General features: G+C 45.9%; 1 protein-coding gene across 7 annotated transcripts in view; it reads left to right on the top strand.

Annotated features, from left to right (window-relative positions):
* ANKRD17 (ankyrin repeat domain 17) overlaps positions 1-21,764 on the top strand; it is a 69,855-nt gene that overhangs the window by 7,708 nt on the left and 40,383 nt on the right. Inside the window, exon 1 of one of the 7 annotated variants that reach the window (XM_017837936.1) lies at positions 8,182-8,274. The exons of 2 other annotated variants lie outside the window; for them this stretch is intronic. In XM_017837936.1, coding sequence (XP_017693425.1) covers positions 8,242-8,274 — 33 coding nt within the window. In that variant the 5' untranslated portion in view covers positions 8,182-8,241. Of the gene's footprint in view, positions 1-8,181; positions 8,275-8,448; positions 8,470-10,452; positions 10,571-21,764 lie in introns of those variants that run through there. 4 more of the 7 variants (XM_017837938.1, XM_017837942.1, XM_017837940.1 and 1 more) reach the window with 4 other exon arrangements.

The raw sequence follows: 21,764 nt of genomic DNA, 5'->3' as shown, positions 1-21,764 counted from the left end.
GGGCTTTATAAACATTCCGGTACCTGCGCCACAGTTGGGTTCTGCAGAGTTCCTTGGGATGCAGGATGGCACAGTGCAAGGAGTTGTGTAACAGCTTCCTCTGTGCCCCCTTTAGCCAAGCGTTGTTGGACCAGCTGTGCCAAGTGTGGTGTTTGTTATGAAAGCTGATATGGATGCTAATTCCTCCCGTGCTTTGGAACACTTGTGTTGTGTCCCAGCGCTGCTTGCCTACGTCAGAGCGTGGCCAAGACCTCCGTTAGGCCTCCGGTGATTTTGTTGTTGCTGCTTTGGGAGGAGTGTGTGAAGTAGTGACTCCCAGTGACACACACTCAGCTCTTCCTCCAGTGAGAGTTAGACTTGAGGTAAGGTTACTAGTAAAACTCTAATTTAAAATATATTTTTTACGTTAGGAAAACCCCTGCCCCAGAATGTTTTCAAGAAAGGCCTATGTCTTCGGTGGTGGCTTTCATGGTAATCCAGAGTTGGCTGCTACGGATTATGCAGCCTTTTGAAACCATTGGATTACTTGTCAATAGAAGTAACTGAAGCAATTGATTTGTAACAAAAGTATTGTGCACCCAGTCTAATTTTTCTTTACTTTTTGTGAACTTCCAAAGCATTTCTTAAGTTTTTGTCATACTGAAACAATTCTTTAGGCTCTGTGTGTGTGATGTAATTTAAATGTGGCGGAGGGGAAGAGGTCCTGCTGTGGGAAGGGGATGCACAAGTGTTGGGTTGACAGGGGACCTCAGCCTCACCCGTCAGGGCTCTGAGGGCTTTAGTTATGCCTTGGAGGACTCCTGGAGATTTTTTGGGTTTGGACTCTCGAAAGTCTTTAGGGTTAGTCTTGGGCTAAAAGCAGGCTCTTGCTGCAAGCACATCTTGGACTGAGGGCAAACCTTTGCGGGGTAATTGTTGTGTTATGTGGTAACCTGAGATAAACCGAACCTGTGATTTTTATTTCTGAAGACCCAGTGCAGAAGAGATGGGGGAACAGGAGGTGTTGAACTCCAGTGTTCAGCTGGAAGTGTTTCCGTCTGGCAGCTGGTGCCGCTGCCCTGACAGGAAATGTCTGGAGCTGTGCTGTGGTCCCCAGGTAACCTCAGATGAAACCAGAAGCGGACAACCATATTAAAAGAAAATAAAGATCATGGTAGTATCTCATTTTTTGTAATTCAGTTCATGTATTTTTCCTCCTTTAGCCTTATCTAACGGCTTGCTCTCTGTTAAAGTCCAGGCTTGATATTACTGTCAGTGAATTGAGTAGGGTTTCCAGCCATTTTAGTCCGTGAAGTTGAAGATGCCAGCCAAGTAACTCTGATTATTGAGTGCTTTGTAAAAGAAGGAAACGTAAAGTACATTGTTAGGATTCCTGCCTTTGGGATGGCATTCAAAATCTGGTATTAACCAAGTCTGAGTTCACTGCAAACAGCATATCTGAATGTAGAGCTGCTGAAACAACCACCTGGTTCACCGCCAGGAGAAGGAAGGCAGGGACATCCCGATCCAGCGGATCTTGGATTAGAATGTGACGTGGAAATACCGGATATAACGTTCACTTAGTTGGAATTTATGCACAGAAGTAAATGATGGACAAGGCCACTCAAAGAGGAGGAGGAGGAGGAGGCTTTGTTCTAAAAAGTGGCTTTTTCTGGTTGAAGGGTTTTTTAACTCTTGGCAGGGAATGTGTCTGCACTTAAACTACTGAAGAGCTTGCACTCAAATTTCCACCTGCTAATGTGGAGATCTCTTGGATTGGTACCTGCCTTAGGAATTGAGAGGTGTTACTATGAATGTTTTTGAGCTGTACATGGTGCTTACATTATACGTGGCTTTTCTGTCACCAATATTTCACATGTGGAATGGGAAAGGAATATTCATTTGTTTGAAAAAGGATTTTCCCTGTCCCAAGTTGGCTTTTCTGAACATGTTTCCAGTCTTACTTGTGTTTATCCCAAGCCCAGAGTTCTTTAGTGCATTCAAAGTCCTTGGACTAAAGACTTGAGCGTTGTATTACCCAGTGAAAACATGGATTACTTAAAGGAAGATCTCCTACAGAAAGTTCCCCTTAGACAAAAATTTGTGGCAGTAATCTTACACTTCTGGAAATGCTTATATAATTTTGTCTCCCCTTTTCACCTTTGTGTCAGGTACATTTGGATTTGCATTGGGCAGCTCCTCTGTGCAGCAAAATCATAGGGACTCCTTGAAGAGGAGAGAAAAGCCACTGGACAAATGGGAACCACAGGAATGTATCTTGACACTACTGCTTTTTTATGATGTTCTAGTCCAGTTCATCTTCAGGGCAGTGCAAGGGATGAGTAAAGATATTTTCTTTCCTCCTTTTTCCATGCTTTGATTTTCCTTGGGGAAGTGAAATCTGAAAGAATCGGGCTGACGTAAGCACTGACTGGGATGGAAGGCTCGGGCTGATGAGCAGGGCCTGTCTCTCTCTGGGCCAGGGTGCTGCTTGCCTGCTGGGCTATAAAACTGCTCAGGTGTCAGCTCCATGTAGGCAGAGATAAGCACTTATTTCAGCAGTGTTTATCAGGTTTTGCATTGTGCATCCAGCCTCTGTTTGGAGATGGATGGGGTAAGGATAAGAGGCTGCTGATAGAACTGAAGGTGATTAGCTTATGACTCTTGACTGGAGTGTTGCAATCTCACTCCAGACAGAGCTTACTTTTGACCTTCCTTGTCTTCCAGTTCCTGGGAAAAGTGCTGTAAACTGAATGCTTTTGGTTTGGGCTTGTATAATCTGTTGGTGAATCCCTGTATTTCCCTTAACTTCCTGGCATGATGGTGCTGGCTCTTAATTCAGTTGTGGAATGGGTCACCTTTTTTACTGACCCTTGAATGAGAAATCTTCTGTGAAATGGTAACACAGTTTGGCTGCTGAAATTCCCAGTTCCCCAGCTACTACTGGAAGGACATAACACCTGTTTGGGAAGGCATCTCTGGACAGGAAGTCCTCACCTTCCCCAGTCCCACCACAACCAGATAGTTCATGTCAGCTCTAAGTGTAGTGCTTTGTCAGGGGAGAACAGATCTGAGGGGGGGTTTATGAAGGGAATTGGGCAGGTTGTTCCATCAGACAGGTCACAACCATACAAGACTCTTGTAAATAGTCAGTCTCGAAACCTTTGTAGTGCTTTGCAGTCTTTCAAAGGGACATAAAAAACCCAGGATGTGTTAATCATGGCGCTTTCAAAGGTAGTTAAGTCAGACACATTTCAAAGATCCTACTTTCCCTGGAGCTGTGGAAAACCTAGATAGAATTTCATCCTCTCCAGCTTTGTCTCCTTCCTGAAACGAGTAACACCAAATGGACAGAAAACACCGCATGTGTCAGAAGGGTCTGGAATGCCTTGCTGCTGCCCTAGGCCAAGGGAAGAATAGGCTGGAGAGAAATGAAAGATCTGTCTTGGCAGTGAAGTGTGTTTTTGAGTGGGAAGTCATCTCGGATGGTCAAAGGAGTTGCTACATGGTTGTTAGAGAAGGAAAAATATGTGGATTTGTTATCGGAGTTTCCTTGTCCGTGGGAGGTAACAGAGCTGAAGCAAGGGTGGTGTGACAGTGAGAATGGGCAGCAGGGATCATCTTGTGACTGGAAAACTCACGTGAAAGCTCCGCTGCAGCTTCTGGCAGGGAAGTCAGAAAGGCCCAGAAAGAGACGCCAAGTTATAAGGATAAGGGAATAAAAAGAAAACAGAATAAAAGTATGTGTCAAGGGGGGTAAATTTTTATCAGGTTAAAGCCCATCAGCCCTGCATGCCCCCACCCCAGTAATGAAAATAAAGGGAGAAAGTAGGTTCCTTTTATTTGGAATTCACCGAAGCGCCTGCCTGAAGGATGTTGGCAATTCAGTCAGGCTGACAACTGTGGAGCTGCGATTGCTGCGAGAAGTGAAGGAAAAGAAACCAATATTCAGTCTGAAAATAGAAAAAGCAGGTGAAGGTCGTGACTTCAGACTTGAGCTGACTGGTTTTTATATAGTCACTAAGCACTGAGGATCTAGAGGAAGGAGTTGGGTGAGCCTCTCTGGAGAGAGGAGCTGGAACAGTAGGTTTCAAGCTCTTTTTGGTTTGTATTGACATAGAACTAAGCGACCTTGCAAATTGCTCAAGTGGTGACTGATGCGAACTTCTACAAAGCAGAGGTCACACTTTTGGGGTATCACATGATTTTTCTGTTTCAGAAAGAAAAGGTGATCCGAGAAGTAGCAGAGAAGAACATTTGTAGTGTCCTGGTGGTTATAGTGATACGATGGAGTGCTGAAAACTCTGGACTGTAGTTCCTAATGAAGGCTGATAAATCCTAGTGCAGTTATCTGGAGCAGTGAGTACCCTTAGGGGGGTGTGTTTGGGGAAACATTCAGTTCTGACTTAGTTGCAGAGGGTTTTGAAAAACTGTTTTTATTCTAGGAGCAGATAGGAAGAACTGGGCTCAGTCCAGCAAAATGAGCGTGGGTGGGAGTATCATCACTCTAAAAAGGGAAGAACTGGACCCAGCACAAGTTTGAAGCAGCCTTTGAAAAATATCTGGATATTCCTTGCACCATCAAGTGTTTTCTTGCATATAAACAACTGTTCCCATATCTTATCATGGGTTTTTATTTCATGTTACAAGAGGAAACTTGGTCATTTGAACGTTTCAATGATGGAAATTTCCCCTTTAGGGATGAATAATTTCAAGGGTATTTCTAATCCATGTGAAATGTCAGTCTTCTCTTTGCAAGTGTTTCCTGCTTGGGGTGTTTATTGTGATAGGTACCGGAGTTCTCGAGGCATTCCATATGACAGTGGTGGGAAGTTTGCCTCCTTGCACTCAACACTTAGCAGATAAACAGAATGTCCCAAAATTGGGGCTGGAAACCCACCCTGCTTTTTGGTCTTAACTGTCTTGGGAACTTTTGGATTCTCTGCGGACTGCCTGCCTACTGCTGAAAAGGGAAATACTTGGAAAAGCCATGTTGGAGGGGATAACTGAGTGATAATTTGTCTTATATTGAAGGGCTGTTTTCAACTCTTTACATTTTCCATCTCAAAATAATTTGTTTTTTTAGTAATTAATGCACCTCATGATTTTGCTGAATAAGGTGTTACCAGCTGCGTGGGACAGGGTTTAAACATCCCAACCTTGCCCCTGTGCTCTGTGGCTCTGAAAACACACAAAAAAGTGTGTTTATATGCTTTGGGACAGTTGGTGACCAGTACTGCTCGATCAGCTGGAAATAGATAACAATGTGCTTTTGTGATATAAGAGTGGGAATTGTCTGATCAATTGTTCAATGCTCACATTTCTGGGTGCCAGAATCTGTCTCGGATCAATGGTTGAAATGCTTGTGCCTCAGGGTGACGTGATGCCAGTTCAGAATTCCTGGTGGCCTGTGTGGTACTGGAAGACGGAGTGAAGAATCTGCTTAAAAACTGTCTGAGCTCTTGAGCACTTACAGCTCCGCTCTGTGTGAACAACTGTGTTCTTGTGGAGGTTTTTATTCTCCCTTTGGTCAAATGCTTCTTATTTTATTTTAGTTACCAGTGCTGTTTGGGTAGTTCAGAGTAAACCAACCTTGATTTGTACCCATCCCTGACTTTGCCTCTCCCAGAACACTCTCAGGATTCCCTCTGGTCTAACACATTTCAGTGTAGCTTGAAATAGGACTTCCTTCCCTCTCTTCTCAAGGCTAAGATTGTCTCCTCAAGCTGCGCTTCAGATGTTGCCTCTCCCACCTTCTGTGTGGGGAACAGAAGGGGTTTGTGTGTTTTAGGCTCACAGGCTGTAAGGGACGTGATGGATGGGGCAGCTCAGACAGCTGTGGGGGTTTGAGGGACCTCTTGGTCAGGAGAAAAGGCTGATTTTTAGCAGTCGATGGTAGTAAATGAGGGCACAGACTGCATCGTGCCCTTCAGAGTAAAGCTGAGATGCTTCAGAAAGATAAGGTGTTTTATCTTTTCTAATCAAGCACTTCAAGTAATTCCTAGAGCTTGACTTGAAAGTGAGGAAGAAATGGGTTTGTGTTTACCTGTGCAGAACTTGAAGATGTATGCCTGGCCTGTGTGTAAAACCCAGAAACACACAATAGATATACGACAGAACTTAATCACAGACATCGAAATATGTTTTGGTTTTTCCCCTTAAAAGTTCCTTTTGTTTGTTTGTTTTATTTCTTTATTTTTCAGGAACAGAATGGAAGCCTGCATTAAAGGCTTTACTTTGCACCATGAGATCTTCAGTAAAACACAAGAGTTGGGGATGGGCTTTTTTTGGAATTTGGTGTTCCGTACTGTAAATATTTTTGAAGCACAAAGGGAAGTACGAGGTGTCATTTGGGAAACAAATGCTTCTCTGTAAGCCAGGACCAGAGAGCTGTGGATTAAGGTGGGCCAGGAGAAGAGGGGAGGAGGTGAGAGAACAACAGGGGCACAAAGGGGATCGGGGCATGTGGGTTTTGAGTGTGAAATTCGGAGTGTTTTGTTTGCTGCCCTCAAACAAACGTGGAGGGTGATTTGCCCTCACGGCTTGTTCCTCCTCCTCCTGGAAGTGTTGGGTTGTTTTGTGGAGCTGAAGGAGCCCATGCCATCAGTTGGCCCTGTGTGGAGCAGACAGCTGCTCTTGTTCCTGTGTTAGGCTGTCTTTCCATTTGAAAATGTTTTCAGTGGTGTCCTGTGGAGTATCTCGGTCTCAGCGCTAAGTCGTGTGTTTTATGCTTTTTTTCGGTGTGATGTAAGGTATCTGTTAATTCTTTCTGAGGCTCAGAAGACTGAATAACTAGTCTTTTGAGACATGAGTGTTATGTGGGAGGTGGTGGCTGGTTTTTCTCTTTTCTTTTTTATATATATACAAAGAAATCCTTCAAGCTGGCAGGGACAGCTTTGTGCTTGGGCTAACGCTGGTGTGTAATTGCTGGGTTGTGTGTACACAGGAGCCTTTGCAAGGGGCTGCTGGGGATGTTAGAAATGCTGCCCTGAAAGCGGGACTCCAGAGGAATCACAAAATATTATCCTGTGATTTCTTCCTTGAGTTAATTCTAGTAAACAGTGTAAAATTTGGCGTGTTCCTTAAAGTGGAAAAATAATATGGGCAGCCTGAGCAGGTATTGAATTTGTATAAAATGAGGTACTTTGTGATGGGTGAGTAGGATGTAATTCCCGGTTTAGGTGATTAAATAACATTATTTTTTAACAGAAGAACATATCTACGCCTAAAGTTTGGACTGATAACTAGAATTTCTGTTTAGGATGTTATTAGCCAATCTAGTCAGCTTTCTAGGAATTAGGTAAGAATATTCTTGTTGTTTGAGGAGTGTTTGTTGAAATTAGAGTGTTTTTGGGGAAAAGATGATGTTGATTAAACTAAGTGATTACTGTGAGCATTCCTTCAAGTCAGAATGTGAATTTCCTTTGGCCATTAGACCCCTTTGTGCTCTGCTAAAATGAGATCACAAAAGAGGAGACTTTTGTGGGGTTGACAAGTTTTTTTTTTTTTATGCTGCATGTTTTGAACTGGAAAATGAATTGTTTTGACAGCCACACATCTGACTGCTCAGTGATTTTGACCTGCTGCGTGCAGAATGGGTATCACTGTCTCCTATGTTGATGGAACATATAAAATTTCATTTTTTTGGTCCAGTTGATGTTTTGGGTGAAGCAGTGTCGCTAAGAAGTGGATGCCCGTCTTGGTGGATAGATGACGGTCCTCAAAGCTACACTGTGGAGATGGGGTCAGTACCTTTGGTATTGGTGTCACAGCCTATTTCTGGAATTGCTGCCCCCCTGGAGCAGCAGAGGAGGAAGGGATGGGGCGGTTGGAAACGCAGCAGTTGATGGAGCAGCATTTAAGAGCAGGTTAGTTAGATTAGGTTTTGCCGTAATGGGAAGCCGGGTCACAGCACAGAAACAAATGTGCCACGGCGCGGATCTGCCTCATCCGAGGGCTGGGCTTTCTGCGAGTTGGCGGCGGGGAAGGAGGCGAAACGATCCGTGAGAAGCGTGAGAAGGCGGCGGTTCCGTTCGGGTTTCCCCCGTCTGTCGGTGCTTTTCCCCGTGCCCGCGGCGGAGGGGCGCGGGGCGGGCGTTGTGGAGCGGCGCGGGGCCCCCCCCGCGCGCGGGTGGTACGCGCCGGGCGCGCACGGGGTGGAACGGTCCATTTCCTGTTCCCGTGCCGCCGGCGGGGGGGGCCCGGCCGTGAGGGAGGGGGCGGCGGGGCATGGCGGCGGCGCGCTGAGGCGGGGCGGCCGCGATGGAGGCGTACGTGCTGGAGGACATCCTGGAGGTACGGCCGGGCCGCGAACAAAGGGGCCGGGGGGCGGCGCGGGGCGCCCGGGGCCGCCCCCCGGCCGTTGGGGCTGCGGCGCTCGCTGGGGCCCGGGCGGGAGCGCGGCCGAACGGGGCCGGGAGGGCTCCGGGGCGCGCACCCCCGGCGGTGACATTGTGGGCACGGTACCGGGGATTTCAGCCGCTGCCTGCCGTAACTCGCGCTTTTTAATCCTCATTTGCGCCGGTGTTTCATTTTCATGGATTCACAGAATCAGGGAATGGTTTGGGTGGGAAGGGACCTTCCAGGTCATCTGGTTCCAGCTCCCTGCCATGAGCAGGGACACCTTCCCCTATCTCAGGTTGCTCCAAGCCCTGTCCAACCTGGCCTTGGACACTTCCAGGGATGGGGCAGCCACAGCTTCTCTGGGCAACCTGTGCCAGGGCCTCCCCACCCTCATAGGGAAGGATTCCTTCCTAATATTCAATCTAAACCTCCTCTCTTTCAATTTGAAGCTGTTTCCCCTTGTCCTGTCACTCCAGGCCCTTATAAGTTTCCTTCAGGGACTGGAAGGCCGCAGTTATGTCACCCTGAAGCCTTTTTCTTTTCCAGGCTGAACAATCTCAATTCTCTCAGCCTTTACTCACAGCAGAGCTGCTCAATTCCTCTGATCATCTTGGTGGCCTTCTCTGGACTCACTCCAGCAGGTCCAGGACCCCAGAGCTGGATGTAGCGCTGCAGGTGGGGTCTCACCAGAGCAGAGGGGCACGTTTTCGCACCATGTAATTTCTCTTACTGCATTTCCAGTTGTCTCAAGCATAGCCTGCTCTTGCTTCCTCTGCAGAAGCAGATCTCCCTCTGCAGTAGTGATTTATTATGAAATAAATGACATTATCCCTTCCTGTGAGGCTGAGTTGGAAATGCCCTTTCAGCCAAATGGAGAGACCAGCCTAGAAATCGTAAAGTGAAACTCACGTTCCAAGTGACACAGGTCTCTATTCCAGGTTATATTCACTGTAATAGTTCAAAGAAGTGTTCACTGGCACAGGCTGCCCAGAGGAGCTGTGGCCACCCCATCCCTGGCAGTGTCCAAGGCCAGGTTGGACAGGGCTTGGAGCAACCTGGGATAGTGGGAGGTGTCCCTGCCCATGGGAGTTGTAACTAAAATGAGCTTTAAGGTCCCTTCCAACCCAAACCGTTCTATGAAATACCTTTTTCTTGTTCCTGTGGTTTTTCAGGTTTTGCAAGCAAAAACATGATTTCGTTGCCAGATGACTTGTCAAAATATTTGCATGTATTCTTTATTGTAACAAGAAGCTGCTACCTTATTAACTGCTGTCAGAATTCACACGAAGCAGTTCTTCCAGTGATGCTGAGCTTGTAGGCTTTTTCCCTTAGTGGCCACACTTAGGTTGCTCTGAAATTTTAAATCAGTGTGAATACTTGGTGTTAACTTCCGTGTGACCCTTGGAACTGTTTGACATAACTGCATCCAGAATATTAACTCAGCTGTTCACTTTGTGCTGAAGAAACCAGCGCAGATGTGTGAGCAAGGCATTTCCACCAGCGTCTGTTTGTGTGGCTGGGCTTGTGTGGGGAGGTAGGAAGAGCAAGAGTGAACTGGGCTTTGTGCCACCAAACAAATATTTCAGTACTTCACTTGTCTCATTGCATACTGAAAGCTTTTTCTTTTTTTTTTTCTTTGTTTTAACCACGATTGTTATGTGAAGCTTCATTGTATGTCAGATTAATAAGGTACGTGGTGCTTATTAATAGTCCTGTTTGGAAAGGCAGTTGGGAAGTTAATTTTGTCAGTATAGCAGAATTTTGGGGTTGTTGTGTGACTTGAGCAATTACGTCTTTGCTTCTCAGAGTGGATGTGGTGGCTTTTCTTTCGATAATTTCGTCACATTCTCTTCCTGGTCACAAGACCGACCGGATCCAGGTAAAACATCCTCAGGAATCAAGAATGGCTTGTCTGGCCTGGGTTGTGTGTGAATGAAGGGTTGAATCAGTCCATGAATCCCTGGTAGCAGTGGAAGCTGTTCATAATTTCTTAGCACATCAGTGGAGGCGAAGTAATTGTCCTGCATTCCAGGATGTGTCCAGAAATACAGCTTCATTCCCTCAGAGCTTGTTTCTGTTGTGTGTTTAAGGTGTGTGTCTTATTTTCCCATTTCAGGGCTTTTTATCTCCCGTGGAGCAGTTCCTGGTGCTCATTCCAAGACAGCAGCGTGAAGGTTGAGAGAACTGCTCTTGCTTATGCAGCAGGATCTGTCACCTGTGTTGCATTGAACATACCAGGAATTACGTAGTATGTGGTTAAATTTGGAGTGATCAGACCTTGCCTCTTCACAAAATCTTCAAGAACGGTTTCCCTCTAAGTTGGTTATAATTTAAAATAGGGAAAAAAAGGTGTTTGCTGTAGAGTGCTAGTTCTGTTGAGTTAGCACAGAGACCGAGGTTCAGATGTTGTTGAGGCCCTTCCTGCCGGGGGTGTGTGAGTGCTTCTGGGGCCAGAATCCCTTCTGAGGGATGAAACAGAACTAAGTCTTCAGCAAATTTAATGCAGCTGCAGGCAGGCATGGCTGTCAGCCCAGAGGATTTCATGCGGCGTCCTGGCCACCCTGTGCTCAGGCCACCTTCAAAGAAGGTGCACTTGGTGCAGAACTGGAGCTCCTTTGCTGCTCTGAGCTGAAGGTGAACGTTGTCTTGGCTCTGGCGCTTGAATCTGGCACTGAAAGCTTTGTGTGGGAATACAGTTGAGTAAAATTACAGCACCGTGGGGTAAATGTGCAGTCAGCTTCCGTTCGCTTGGTTCTTCTGCTCCTGGATCCTGGCCATGCTTGTTGGTTGATGTGTGACCTTACTGACACAAGGCTTTTTTTGTTAGTGTAACCTTTCGGGTTTTGGCTTTTGTGCGCCAGTGAAGGAATAATTACGTTACAGGAGACCTCAGTATGGTATTCAGAGTGGGTGTAAACCTGTAGTTGTGCTTTTGCTGCTTGAGTTAGTCAACAGAAACATTTTCTGGGGTGGCAGAATAGGTTCTGTCCTGACAGATGAGGATGTGGTCTGCACTATTGTGTGCTGAACTCAGGCTGCCAGCTCAGAAACCCAGTTAGGAAGCTTAGGAGAGTGGAGGGGTAAATTTATATTTGCTCTGTTGATTAGAGACTTCTGAAGAGAGCAGCCACGTGCTCTGACCTTCAGGTTCTTTGAAAGCTGGTTTGTGCTCGGCTTTAGGGGGGCAGACTGGAGTCCAGCACAAGCCCATATGTGGCACTTCCTTTGTGTCCTTACTAACTGCTTTTATGTCCTTCAGCTTTGTGGTGTAAGGTTAAATATCTCCCACCTGCCTTGAGCTGAAACATGAAATCAGACAAAAAAAATCTTCATTTGTTACTGTGATACTGGGAGTGTTTCCTGACTGCTCCATGGAACACTGATGGAAGGGAGAGCAAACATGGAATAGCAGAGTCATGTCTACAATGCACGTTCAGAGATCAGGGAGGCCTCTGCAATGCAATTTTTCTTTTCTTTAACAGGCCAAGGCTTTTAATATTTATAAACATTGTAGTCTCTTAGTCTGAAGATTAAAATCAGCATTATATTGCAGTATTTGGGCATTAGTAGCTTTCCCACGTTCCAGCTCTTAAAGAGGCTAATCCTTTCCCTGTTTTCTTTCTCACAGTTTCTCTTGGTAATCTCGTCTGGTTTACTTTTTACCTGTTTTCCTATCTTGTTAAAGAGTCTGCCTGTATGAAGTTGGTATCAGCCCCTAATGTGCTCCAGCGTTCCCTGGTGATTTCCATCATAGAATATCCTGAGTGATTCCGGGTCCTTTGGAGCTGCTCTGCTCAAACTGCCTCATCTGCCCGTTTTTGCTTGGAACAAGCATGTGTTGAACCTTGTAGAAAAACAAATCCTGTCTTGGATTTCTGTTACTTGCCCCCTCCCAGCTGATTTGATCAGACTGTTGTGCAGGGCAGGGAGCGGGAGCTGGGTTCCCTTGTATGGGAAGTAAAATCTGGGAGATGGAATTTCTCCAGATCTTAAGCTGTTTCTCCTTGACTTGCAGGAAGAGGATACAAGCTTGATGGTATAATTTGGAACCATTCTTGTTATTTATGCTTTATTGCTTTATCTTTTTCAGTAATGGTTTGTTCTTGGTGCAGTAATGTGAAAAGGCAATTATTGTGCGAGAAACCTCTAAGGCAGTAAAGCAACTTCATCCTTGGTAACTGCTGTTGAAAGGTCAGTGTTATTCAGTGGTCGTGTCTGCCAGTGAGGGCCTTGCTAATTGGGGAAGCTTAACCAAGGCCTAGACTAGTGGGTGGGCTGCGTGATTTGCAAAGGTCTCTTTGGACCCAGGCTCTTCATCTTTTAAGCTGTTTGTTCAGATTGAGTCCTTAATGAAAAACATGGAGAGAATTGAGAGAGGCGTTTCAGACGTGGATTTGTTTAGTTTTTTTCCCCCCCTTTTTTGCACCCTCCATATATCCTGTCTTTAAACTTCCATGGAAATGTGTAAAAAGGTTGTTTTCGTGGCTAAGGTACTCATTCCTTTTTTCCTGCATGTGCCTGAAATCTCTTCAGATCTTTGCCTTGCTGGAATTTGCTGGCTGTGTTGACTGATGGGAAGTCACATGCTCTAAAGCTGTAACCCACACTCAAAACAACCTGTTGCACTGCCTCGGCATCAAAATCCTGTGGGAAGGAAACCCAGGGAACTGCCTGGTATAAATAGTGCTTCTCTGTCACTTCATGCCCGTGTAAACATGGAATAAATATGGGAAAATATCTTTGTGGAACAGCTGTGATTGGAAGTATTAAGAGGAGAGTAGACATCAAAATTATGGTGATTTGAAGGAACTTGGCGTGTGATGTTTATATCTAACATGGGAAGCCAACAGTGAAAAGGAAAGACTCCACTTAAATTGTTTTCTTTGCCCTTAAACCTTGACTTACTTTTTTTGAATAGAGCCTGGTTTCGATATGATGGGGAAAATAGATACATTTGGATGTAGTCATACTTGTGCCTTGCTTTAGCTACCTTCACAAGTCTGTTCATTTACCATATGTAAAAACTGTTCAAATCTGTTCAGTATGCAGCAGCTTTCAGTTGGGTGTGCCAAATAGAGCAAAAAAAATAAAAATTGTAATTCATTTATTAGGTATGCCTAACAGTAGTTTGTATTGGTGGAAGAATTCAGTGGCTGTCAGGCTTGTCAGAATTTTAACCAAATGAGTCAAAATTATTAGAAATAATTCCTTCTGTGCTCAGTTCCCCAGGCGGTAACAATAGGAATTCTAATCAGATACTGAATCCAACTGTCTCCTGCTGTAACTTTATCCTCCTGCTTCTCTGTGGAAGAGAAAGTTGGTGAACTAGGCCATACTGATTCCTTCATTGAAAAAAATCCTCCCATTGTAAATGCCAAAAAAGGGAAGGAAATCCGCGTTGAGTTTCAGCTGGTTCGTTGCAGTGCTTTGTTGGGCTCAGTCTCGGGCAGTGTCAGTGTGGTCTGTGGTTTGGGACAGCGGCACAGCTGTTTATCCAGTGAACTTTACAGGGCAGGAAGAAATACCGAGGAATTAAATGGGAATAACTCGGGGGAATGTCAAAGCTCTTGACCTAACTAGTCATATCCTCCCTAACTGCTTTAGGTTTAACTTTATAAATATCTCTACATAATACTTTGACTTGGTTATGCTGCATGATGAGAGATACCAGCAATTATTACTAACAGTAATTATTTCAGCAGGATAATTACATGGAGAAATGTGGATGTCCTCTAAGGACCTCTGGTTTCTACTGTCCCCTCCCTGATCCTGGTGGGTTAAATTGAATGTGGGCTGCAGAACTTCTGGAGGCAGGATACAAGCAAATTCTTGTCATCTGCATGGGGGGGGAAGGATTTCTATAGCTCGCTCTGCAGTTGAATGGCACTTGGCATTTGGTTTTCTTACGATGAACCCTTTTCCTGATCTTCATTTAAAATACTTTGCTTACGGAGCCATTCCTGAGTCTCCAGGCTCCACTGGATGGTGAATTTTGGGCAGTGGCAGCTTTGCTGGTGTCTTTGCTGTTGCCTGCCTTGGGAAGTTAAGGTGAGGGGAATGGGAACTAAACCTGCCTGAGCTAAACAACCTGGCCATTTCACTTAAACTTTGGGCACGCTGGAAACAAAATGTGCATCTGCCGAGTCTCTGTCTTTTTTTTATCAGTAGAGAAATGTTAGACATCTCTGTCCTTCCAGGAACAGTAATTTCCTCTGCATTGTGTAGTTTTTCTTGTTTCTAACGTGCTTCAGTGTCCTCATGTCCTGTCCATCGGTCACTTAGTGTATTATGGCTTGGGTAAAGGAGCTAGCACCTGCCATCAAGAAAGACAAGTTGTGGGACAAGGAAACGACGTTTCTTTGGTTCTTCTGGACCCTGGAATAGTCTTTTGCGTTGGGACTGTGAAGGGAGGGGTGGAGCTGTCTCGTGGGGTGCTGTGTCAGTGGACTGATGCTCTAATTGCTCTGGTGGTGGGAAGGCAAAGCTGTGATTAAGCCAAGCAACACATGCTGTTGCTCGAGGAAAAAAATTTGTTCTCACGTTGCTGCTTTTTGCTTTACATATCTGCTCCCCAGTAGATACTGTATTGCTTTGAAGAAGCCCGTGCACATGTCAGTGTTTCATTCATGCCAGAGGGAATTCTGAGTTGGACTGGAACAGAGTAGCTGTTTGTGTGTTCATCCTATCCCTCCTCCACATGTCCTCCTTCCCTTCTGCTGCCTCATCCTTCGGTGCAGAGCACTTGCTGTTGTGAAGAGCAGCCGACCAAAACTACTTACAGAAGGGAAAGATTTCCTGCCAAATTTGTCTAAGAAAACATGTGGGCAGCTTAAAACTATTTCTGTTTCAAGCCCAACTGGTGGTGTGCAGTTCAGGCCGCTCACTCACTGCATTTTATGCTCAGTAGCCACAGTGAGTGAATGAGTAAATCTGCGTGTCCTTTGGGTGACTGCTGCCTGAAATGCACATGGCAGAGTATGGGCAAGAGGGGTCAGAACTGAGATTCTGAGAGGATTTCCTTTTAGCAGGAACACTGAGGAAGAAATAGGCAGCTTAGGTGCATTTACAGTAATGTTTTTCAAGGCTTTTATTCTGCAGTGTTGTCTTGGAGGAGAGAAACAGTTCTGGAGGGAGAATGGGTTATACATAGTGGGCAAAACAGGCAGACTGGAGTGGGAGGAGAACAGCTTTTCTTCCTTGCAGTGGTGAGAGAGATGGATGTCTGTCAGGGACGTGTCTTTTCCTCCAGAGTAGATCTCCACCTTCCCGAGCACAGGCAAAGAGACGGTGTGCTGCCTTGGAGGGGACAGGGAGGGCTGGGGAGGGGCTGTGTGACAGTGCTTTTTGTAGAACACAGCAGGGTTCCTTCAATCCCTGCTGCTATTTTGGACTCTCTATTTTGATTTGTGCCCTTCCCAGCAAGGTGGTGGAGAGGGCTGGGAGGTGCAGTGAGGTGCATATGTTGCACCACAGCTGGGTGATTCCCTCAGTGTTCTGAGGAAAACTCTCCAGGTGGTTTTTGGACATGAGAAGGTGTTCGAGGTGCTGTTACAGCAGTGAAGGTGGAGTTGTTTGTGCAGCAGGGAAATGGGTTCCCTTAGTTTTGCTGGTAACTGAAGGGCTTTGTGGCTGGGAAGGGGAAGTCTCCTAAGAATCAGCTTTGTGTGCAACCTGGATCCAGTTGAGCAGTAAATTGGTGTGATGCACAGAGCCTCTCAAGTGTCTGCTGGATTCACAAAGGTTGATGATGTTTTTGTGGAATGGTGGCACTGTGGGCTCCTTTTCCCATGACAGCAATGCTTGGGAGCCGTCATCACTGCGCAGACAAGGACAGCTGGTCCTGCTGGGTGGGTGGCTGTGGGTGCTGGTGGTGGGTTCCTACAGACACTGTCATGGGGGCTACACTCCAAAAAAAACCCCAGAGCTGTTATCTGGAAACCTTTGGGTAAGGCAAGGAGTTTCCTAGAGACAAGGGACATGGTGTTTGAGTCAAAGGAGAGCATTAGGAATCAGAATAACTTGTGACATAATACAAGGTTTTTAATCCTTTATTTCTGTTCCTATTATTTCTCTGGTCCTGTGATTTTTATCAGTCTGTATATCTCAGCATCTGTGTTTGGGGATGAAAATATGTGGACAAATGTGGATCACTTGCCTTCTGATATTGTTGAAGGAAATTCCTGTTGGCTTTGTAGCTTGTCTGCATGGCAAAACTTCAGTGGAATGGACATCTGTCTGTCTTCTGTTGGGAAGCTTTGGGGTGTAAATGAGAATGTGAGCTGCTCTCTGTTTTGGAGGCAAATTTGGCTTTTAGATCAGAGTTGGGAAACAGAGAGAAATAAGTCATTTGACAACAGTTAGTGCCCAGGAGTATGCTCCTGGTGGGAATCGTAGCTGCTGTCCCACTGCTGTAGTCCTTGCAGCCGCAGGAGGAACGTGGCCAAGCTGACTAGGCTGATTGCTGAAAGTCTGTGCTGGCTGCGAAATGCTTTCTGGCACATTTAGTGTAAAAATCTCAAGCATCTCTTGGTGAAGACTGGGAAAATCCGTGGTTTGTCTCTGCTTAACCTTAGAAATGGAGCGTACTCTGTCAGGGAAAATGCACCGTGTGGAGGCTTCCTTCGGGGAAATGTGTTTGGAACGGATAGAGGTGATTGTGATTGAGGGGTAGGGGGGTGGTCTTGCCTGTGACTGACACCGTGAGCTATAAACCCTCTGGATCTGCATGGATTGCGAAGTTCAGCAGCTTCCTTGGCACGGACTCCCAAGCAGAGGAGCTGCTCTGGGTCATGTGAGGGCCGGCTGCGCTGTGAGGAGCGAGCGTGCCTTCGGGTCGGAGCCACTCCTGCATGGACACACGGCAGCTCGCTGTGAGCAAACCTGGGGGAGGGCAAGGCCCCACAGCTCTCTGCCCAGGGCTTTATTGCTGCTGCCTTTGTCCACATCCAAGTTCGGATGTCGTGTTCGCATTGTTCAGCTGGGCTGAGCTACAGTCCTTAGAAAAACAACTTGTTTCGGCTGGAAATGGATGGGTGTGCACAGTTCTGAGCTGAAACTTCGACACAGTGCGTCGGGCCAGGGAAAGCAAAGAAGGGAAAAATATTCCAGGAAAAAGCATTTGAGAGAAGTTGGGCCACTTTTAGTGGTGCAAAGCTGCTGTAAACTCCCTTCTCTGAGGATTAGTGAAGGGTCTTGGTGTGTTACAACAAAGGCTGAGAGTAACAGAGAAATGGCTGCTTACTGAGCTGTGAAAAGAAAGCTCAAGGTGCTTCTCCTTGAAGACTCCACAGGCACAAATGTGTATACAAGCCCCCTGAAGTTAATCAGTAATAAAGCGTCCTAGTTAGAACAGCTGGGACCAGTTCATCACTGGATGGGTGTAACCCAAAACTGTGTATTCTATAGCCTTCCATGCCATTTCCCAGGAACTGTTGTCAATAGACTATTGGCACCCTCTGCCCAGAGCAGCCTGACTCCTCAGGCTGTAAACTAGGTGTTAAGAGGCCTGTGAGATAGGAGGGTGCTTCTGTCCTCACACTCTTTGTGGGGAGTTCCACAAAGGGTGCCCTGAGGGAAGTACTGAGCATTCCTGCCTGAACTGGAGAATATAATCTTGGAGTCTTGGAACTTTTTTAACCACTCGTGGGATCCAGAGGAAGACTGCAGACCACCGCTCTCAACCAGACTGAGGCAACCACTTTTCAACCAGACTGCAACAGCACTCTCACCAACAAGTTTTCCCCTCTCCTTTTTCCTTTGGACTCAGGGGGCCCAAAGAACACCACTCTGTTCGTGCCCCAGGGTGCTGGGTTATACATTTGGGGTTTGTGGGTTAAAACCAATTGTTTGTCTGTAAATCATACTTATTGTGTTATTTTATTAAATTGTTATTCTGATTTATAATCTCTTTTGAGTTGAGTTCCCTGCTGGTTTATCTTTAAACCAGCACATAAAGATAATAGATTATCATTGGTATTTCAACCCTGGCTCCTGTAGAGATAGCACAGAAACAATGCATTTGTGCTTTTAACAGTGCAGGGTTTTGGGGGGTTTCTTTTAGGTCTTCACCCTTGGCTTAGTTGTCACTTTACAGGAAGATGCTCCAAGGATCCAAGTGAGTCGCTGTGGATCTGTCAGTGCAGCAAGGTGCTTCACTGCAGGCTTAGAAGTGCTTGTGCTGAGAATTAATTAAATCTAGCCTTGGAATATACAGTCAAGGCAAAAGGTGAGTCCGGTGGAAAAGGAACGTGACCAGCTGTTAGAGAAGGATTTTCTCTTTCTTGGGAGCTCACCTTCCTTAAACAAGGCTTAAGAGAATAATTAGTCCCTTGAAAGTAGGGCAGTGAGGAATAGGATGTAACAGTGCACAGCAGGACTCCTCAGTCCCTTTTTAGCAGTGCACTCGCCGTCTGGAGGTGCTGGTGTTGCTGTGAATGAGGTGTGCTCCAGGTGGATGCCCAGAATCTTCTGGTAGGAGCAGAGTCATGCTTAATGTGCTTCCCAATTTTTACGTATTGAGTGACAAAACTGGAACAACTTCATACAGCAGCACTGTTCTGTACTCCTTGTGTTCTTTACAGTCCTTAGTTCTTACTACTGGATCCGTCAGAGCTGGCTGTGTCACGAGTGAGGATCTGTCTGAGTCTGTGGTGGTGGGTCCTTGGGGTGTGTTTATCCGGGAAGGTTGAGAGTCCTTGAGCTGTCCTTGAGGAAAACTCTAAAATGTCATTTCTGTAGCTCTTATTACCAAGCCCATGGCACAGTCTGGGGGGTCAGAGGGAGTGTAACCCCCCTAAGCTTTTCACACCTGTGGTGAGGAGACTCCAGTTTAGTGGCCCTATAAGTAACTTGGTAAGTAGCTTAAGTGATGCTTAACTCAGGTACTTGAGAGAGAGTCTTGGGGTCTGCCATTGCTGTTCAGGTGTGACATTGGAGGATTTTGGCAGCGAAGGGCGGGGGTGATTCTGGGAAGCTCCGTTGGACCATCTCCTCCTTCGTGGTTCTGTGCTCCCTTTGCTTTGTCTCTGCTGAAGAGACTCAGCAGTGAGGAAGATGTGACAGGTGACTTGCTAAGGGTGGCAAAAACTGCCTGCACAGGCTCAGGCTGTCCCTTTAGTATCCCTCAGTTGTCAGGGGTATTTTGCAGAGAGCAGTTTCCATTTTGGTTCTGCACCAGCGTGGGAACAGCCTTTAATAAAGGTGTTACCTGTTTGTCTGTGGCTCTGAGGTACAACACCACGTCTTGGCTGATATATATATATATATATATATATATATATAGTTGTGTAGGAGTTATTTATACACTGTCTGAGCTTTGCTTTGTGGTCACTTCTTTCCAAGCCCCCTCCAGAAGAGATGGTTTCTCTCAAAAGTTGAACTTTCATGGGGTTTGGAGGGAGAGTGAAGGTGCAAACCTGTGTTCAGGGGGTTGGATCAGAAACGTGGCAGCCTTTTATTTTTGAGTTAACAGTGTTGTCTGAAGCTGAGCTTTCAGAAGCATGAGGACGTGTTCCAATGGGTTTTTTTAATTGTGATTTTTATATCTCATTATTCATGTCAGAGACTAAAACGTGTATATTCCCCCCCCCTCCATGAATGTGACATTGGGGCAGGGAACTTGAAACAATGGTGAGACGAGGTGTTGTTATTTTTACATTGGCATGAAATTTTTCTCGCACGAATGGTTGCAGCTGAATACCAGCTAATGCACGAATTTGCTTAATGTGGAAGTGTGCCAAGTGCTTGGAATTAGGATTCGAGACGGAAAAAAAAGAATATTATTCCTTGTAGTTGCACAGCCTTCTCACAGCCACAGCTTTCAGCCTGCCTGCCTCTGTTTTCCTTGCCGTGTGTGCTGCTGGGGATGCAGCGTGCGGAGGAGAGAGGGAATTTTCCTGTGAATACCTCAGCACCTGTCTCGTCATCAGAAGCACACTGCAGTCCTAATGCAGGTGTCCCTGCAGCAGAGACTCGGCTGGTGCCAGTCTGGGGACTCTGTTGTGCCATTTCAGCAGCAAGGACTGTTACTCCTCTCACCTCCCTCCCCCTTGGTATTTTTTTTGGCAGCAGTGAGAGAAATGGAGTGTATGGTTGAAGGAATAAAATGAAAGAAGATACTGTCGAGATGTTCCAGCTGCCAGACTTCAGATTTCTGCTGAACGAGGCATTTTGGTTTGGGGAGGGTCAGTCCACGTTGGGAAGACAACAGCTGTGATTGTGCATCCCAGATAAATGGGAGTGATCCTCACTGTGCAGGGAAGAGATGGTGCTGTCAGACGGAGTCTGTGCTGACAGCGCTGCTGTAGTAGCGGGGTAGGGCAAGTGAGAGCCACACAGCTTGTTCCTCATGGAAAATTGATTGGAGGAAAACCCACCAAATCTGCAAGGCTGAAATAGAGTGGGCAGGATCGTCTGCTGCACTTGGCTTCCCTGTCTCTTTTCCCTTGCAGTGACCAGGGAGCTGGTCTTCAGATAAAGAAAATGGTGTCTTAAGGAGCCAGGAAACCATCGCTTTCAGTTCAGAGCTATGTCATCTAAATTGGCTGGTGGTGACGCTCTGGTTTGATCCACAGAAATAGCAGGCACTGCCAGAGCCTTGGCTTCAGTAAAGCTTGGATGGAATTTTTTCTATAATACATTATTAATGCTGTGAAGATCTGCGTCTTAAAACGCCTCGAAACCTGTGTAGCTAAGTGGTAATTTCACGTGGAAACATGGAGGTGAAAAGGCAGAGCCATAGACTTTGCCCTAATATTTAGTTTGAGAAAGCCCAAATACATCCCCACTGTTTTATTTGAAGGCATGTTAAGTTGATTTCTCTGTGTTGATGTTTCAAATCAGAGTATTTTTTTTCTGCTGAGCTGTCTTGAGACTGAGATGGGTTCATGTATTTTGAAAGCATCAGAGGTGATGTTCTGGGGGCTTAGAGGTAGCAGGGTGAGGGAGAGCAGGCATGAAGTTCTTGCTTTAGTATGGTGTATTATACATCACAGTTTGCAGGTTTTGGGTTGCCTATTTGCCTGTCGGGTTTTGGATCCTGAGGTGAAAAATACTTGGCCCGGTTTGCCACGTTCCAAATATATCATCTCTCTGTTTTAATCCACTCTTGCCTCAGGAATCCCTTGATGTGCATCAAATAGTTAGATATAAGACATTAAAAATACCTACCAGTGTTGTGCAAAAGGAGCTTAGTTAGTTACCAGCCAGAGCTGGACTTTGTTCTTGCACTGGGAAGGGCTTTTATTTCCTCCTGTGTGTTCCAGTTGCAGGATAATGGTATAAACGTTGCTATTTCTGGGGGAAACAGTCATAGGGTGCATTCCTGGAGTGAACAGCGAAAAATGTTGTTGTAAAGAAATGCTCATCAAAGTTGTATGAAAGGCTGAGAGAGAGATATATGTACTTTTTTTTTGGTGCAGTGTCTTGGAGGTGTGAGAGCTAAA

The sequence above is a fragment of the Lepidothrix coronata genome, unplaced genomic scaffold (genome assembly GCF_001604755.1).
Source record: "Lepidothrix coronata isolate B3197 unplaced genomic scaffold, Lepidothrix_coronata-1.0 Scaffold318, whole genome shotgun sequence".
Lineage (NCBI taxonomy): Eukaryota > Metazoa > Chordata > Aves > Passeriformes > Pipridae > Lepidothrix > Lepidothrix coronata.
This window is presented reverse-complemented; position numbering and strand designations above follow the sequence as displayed.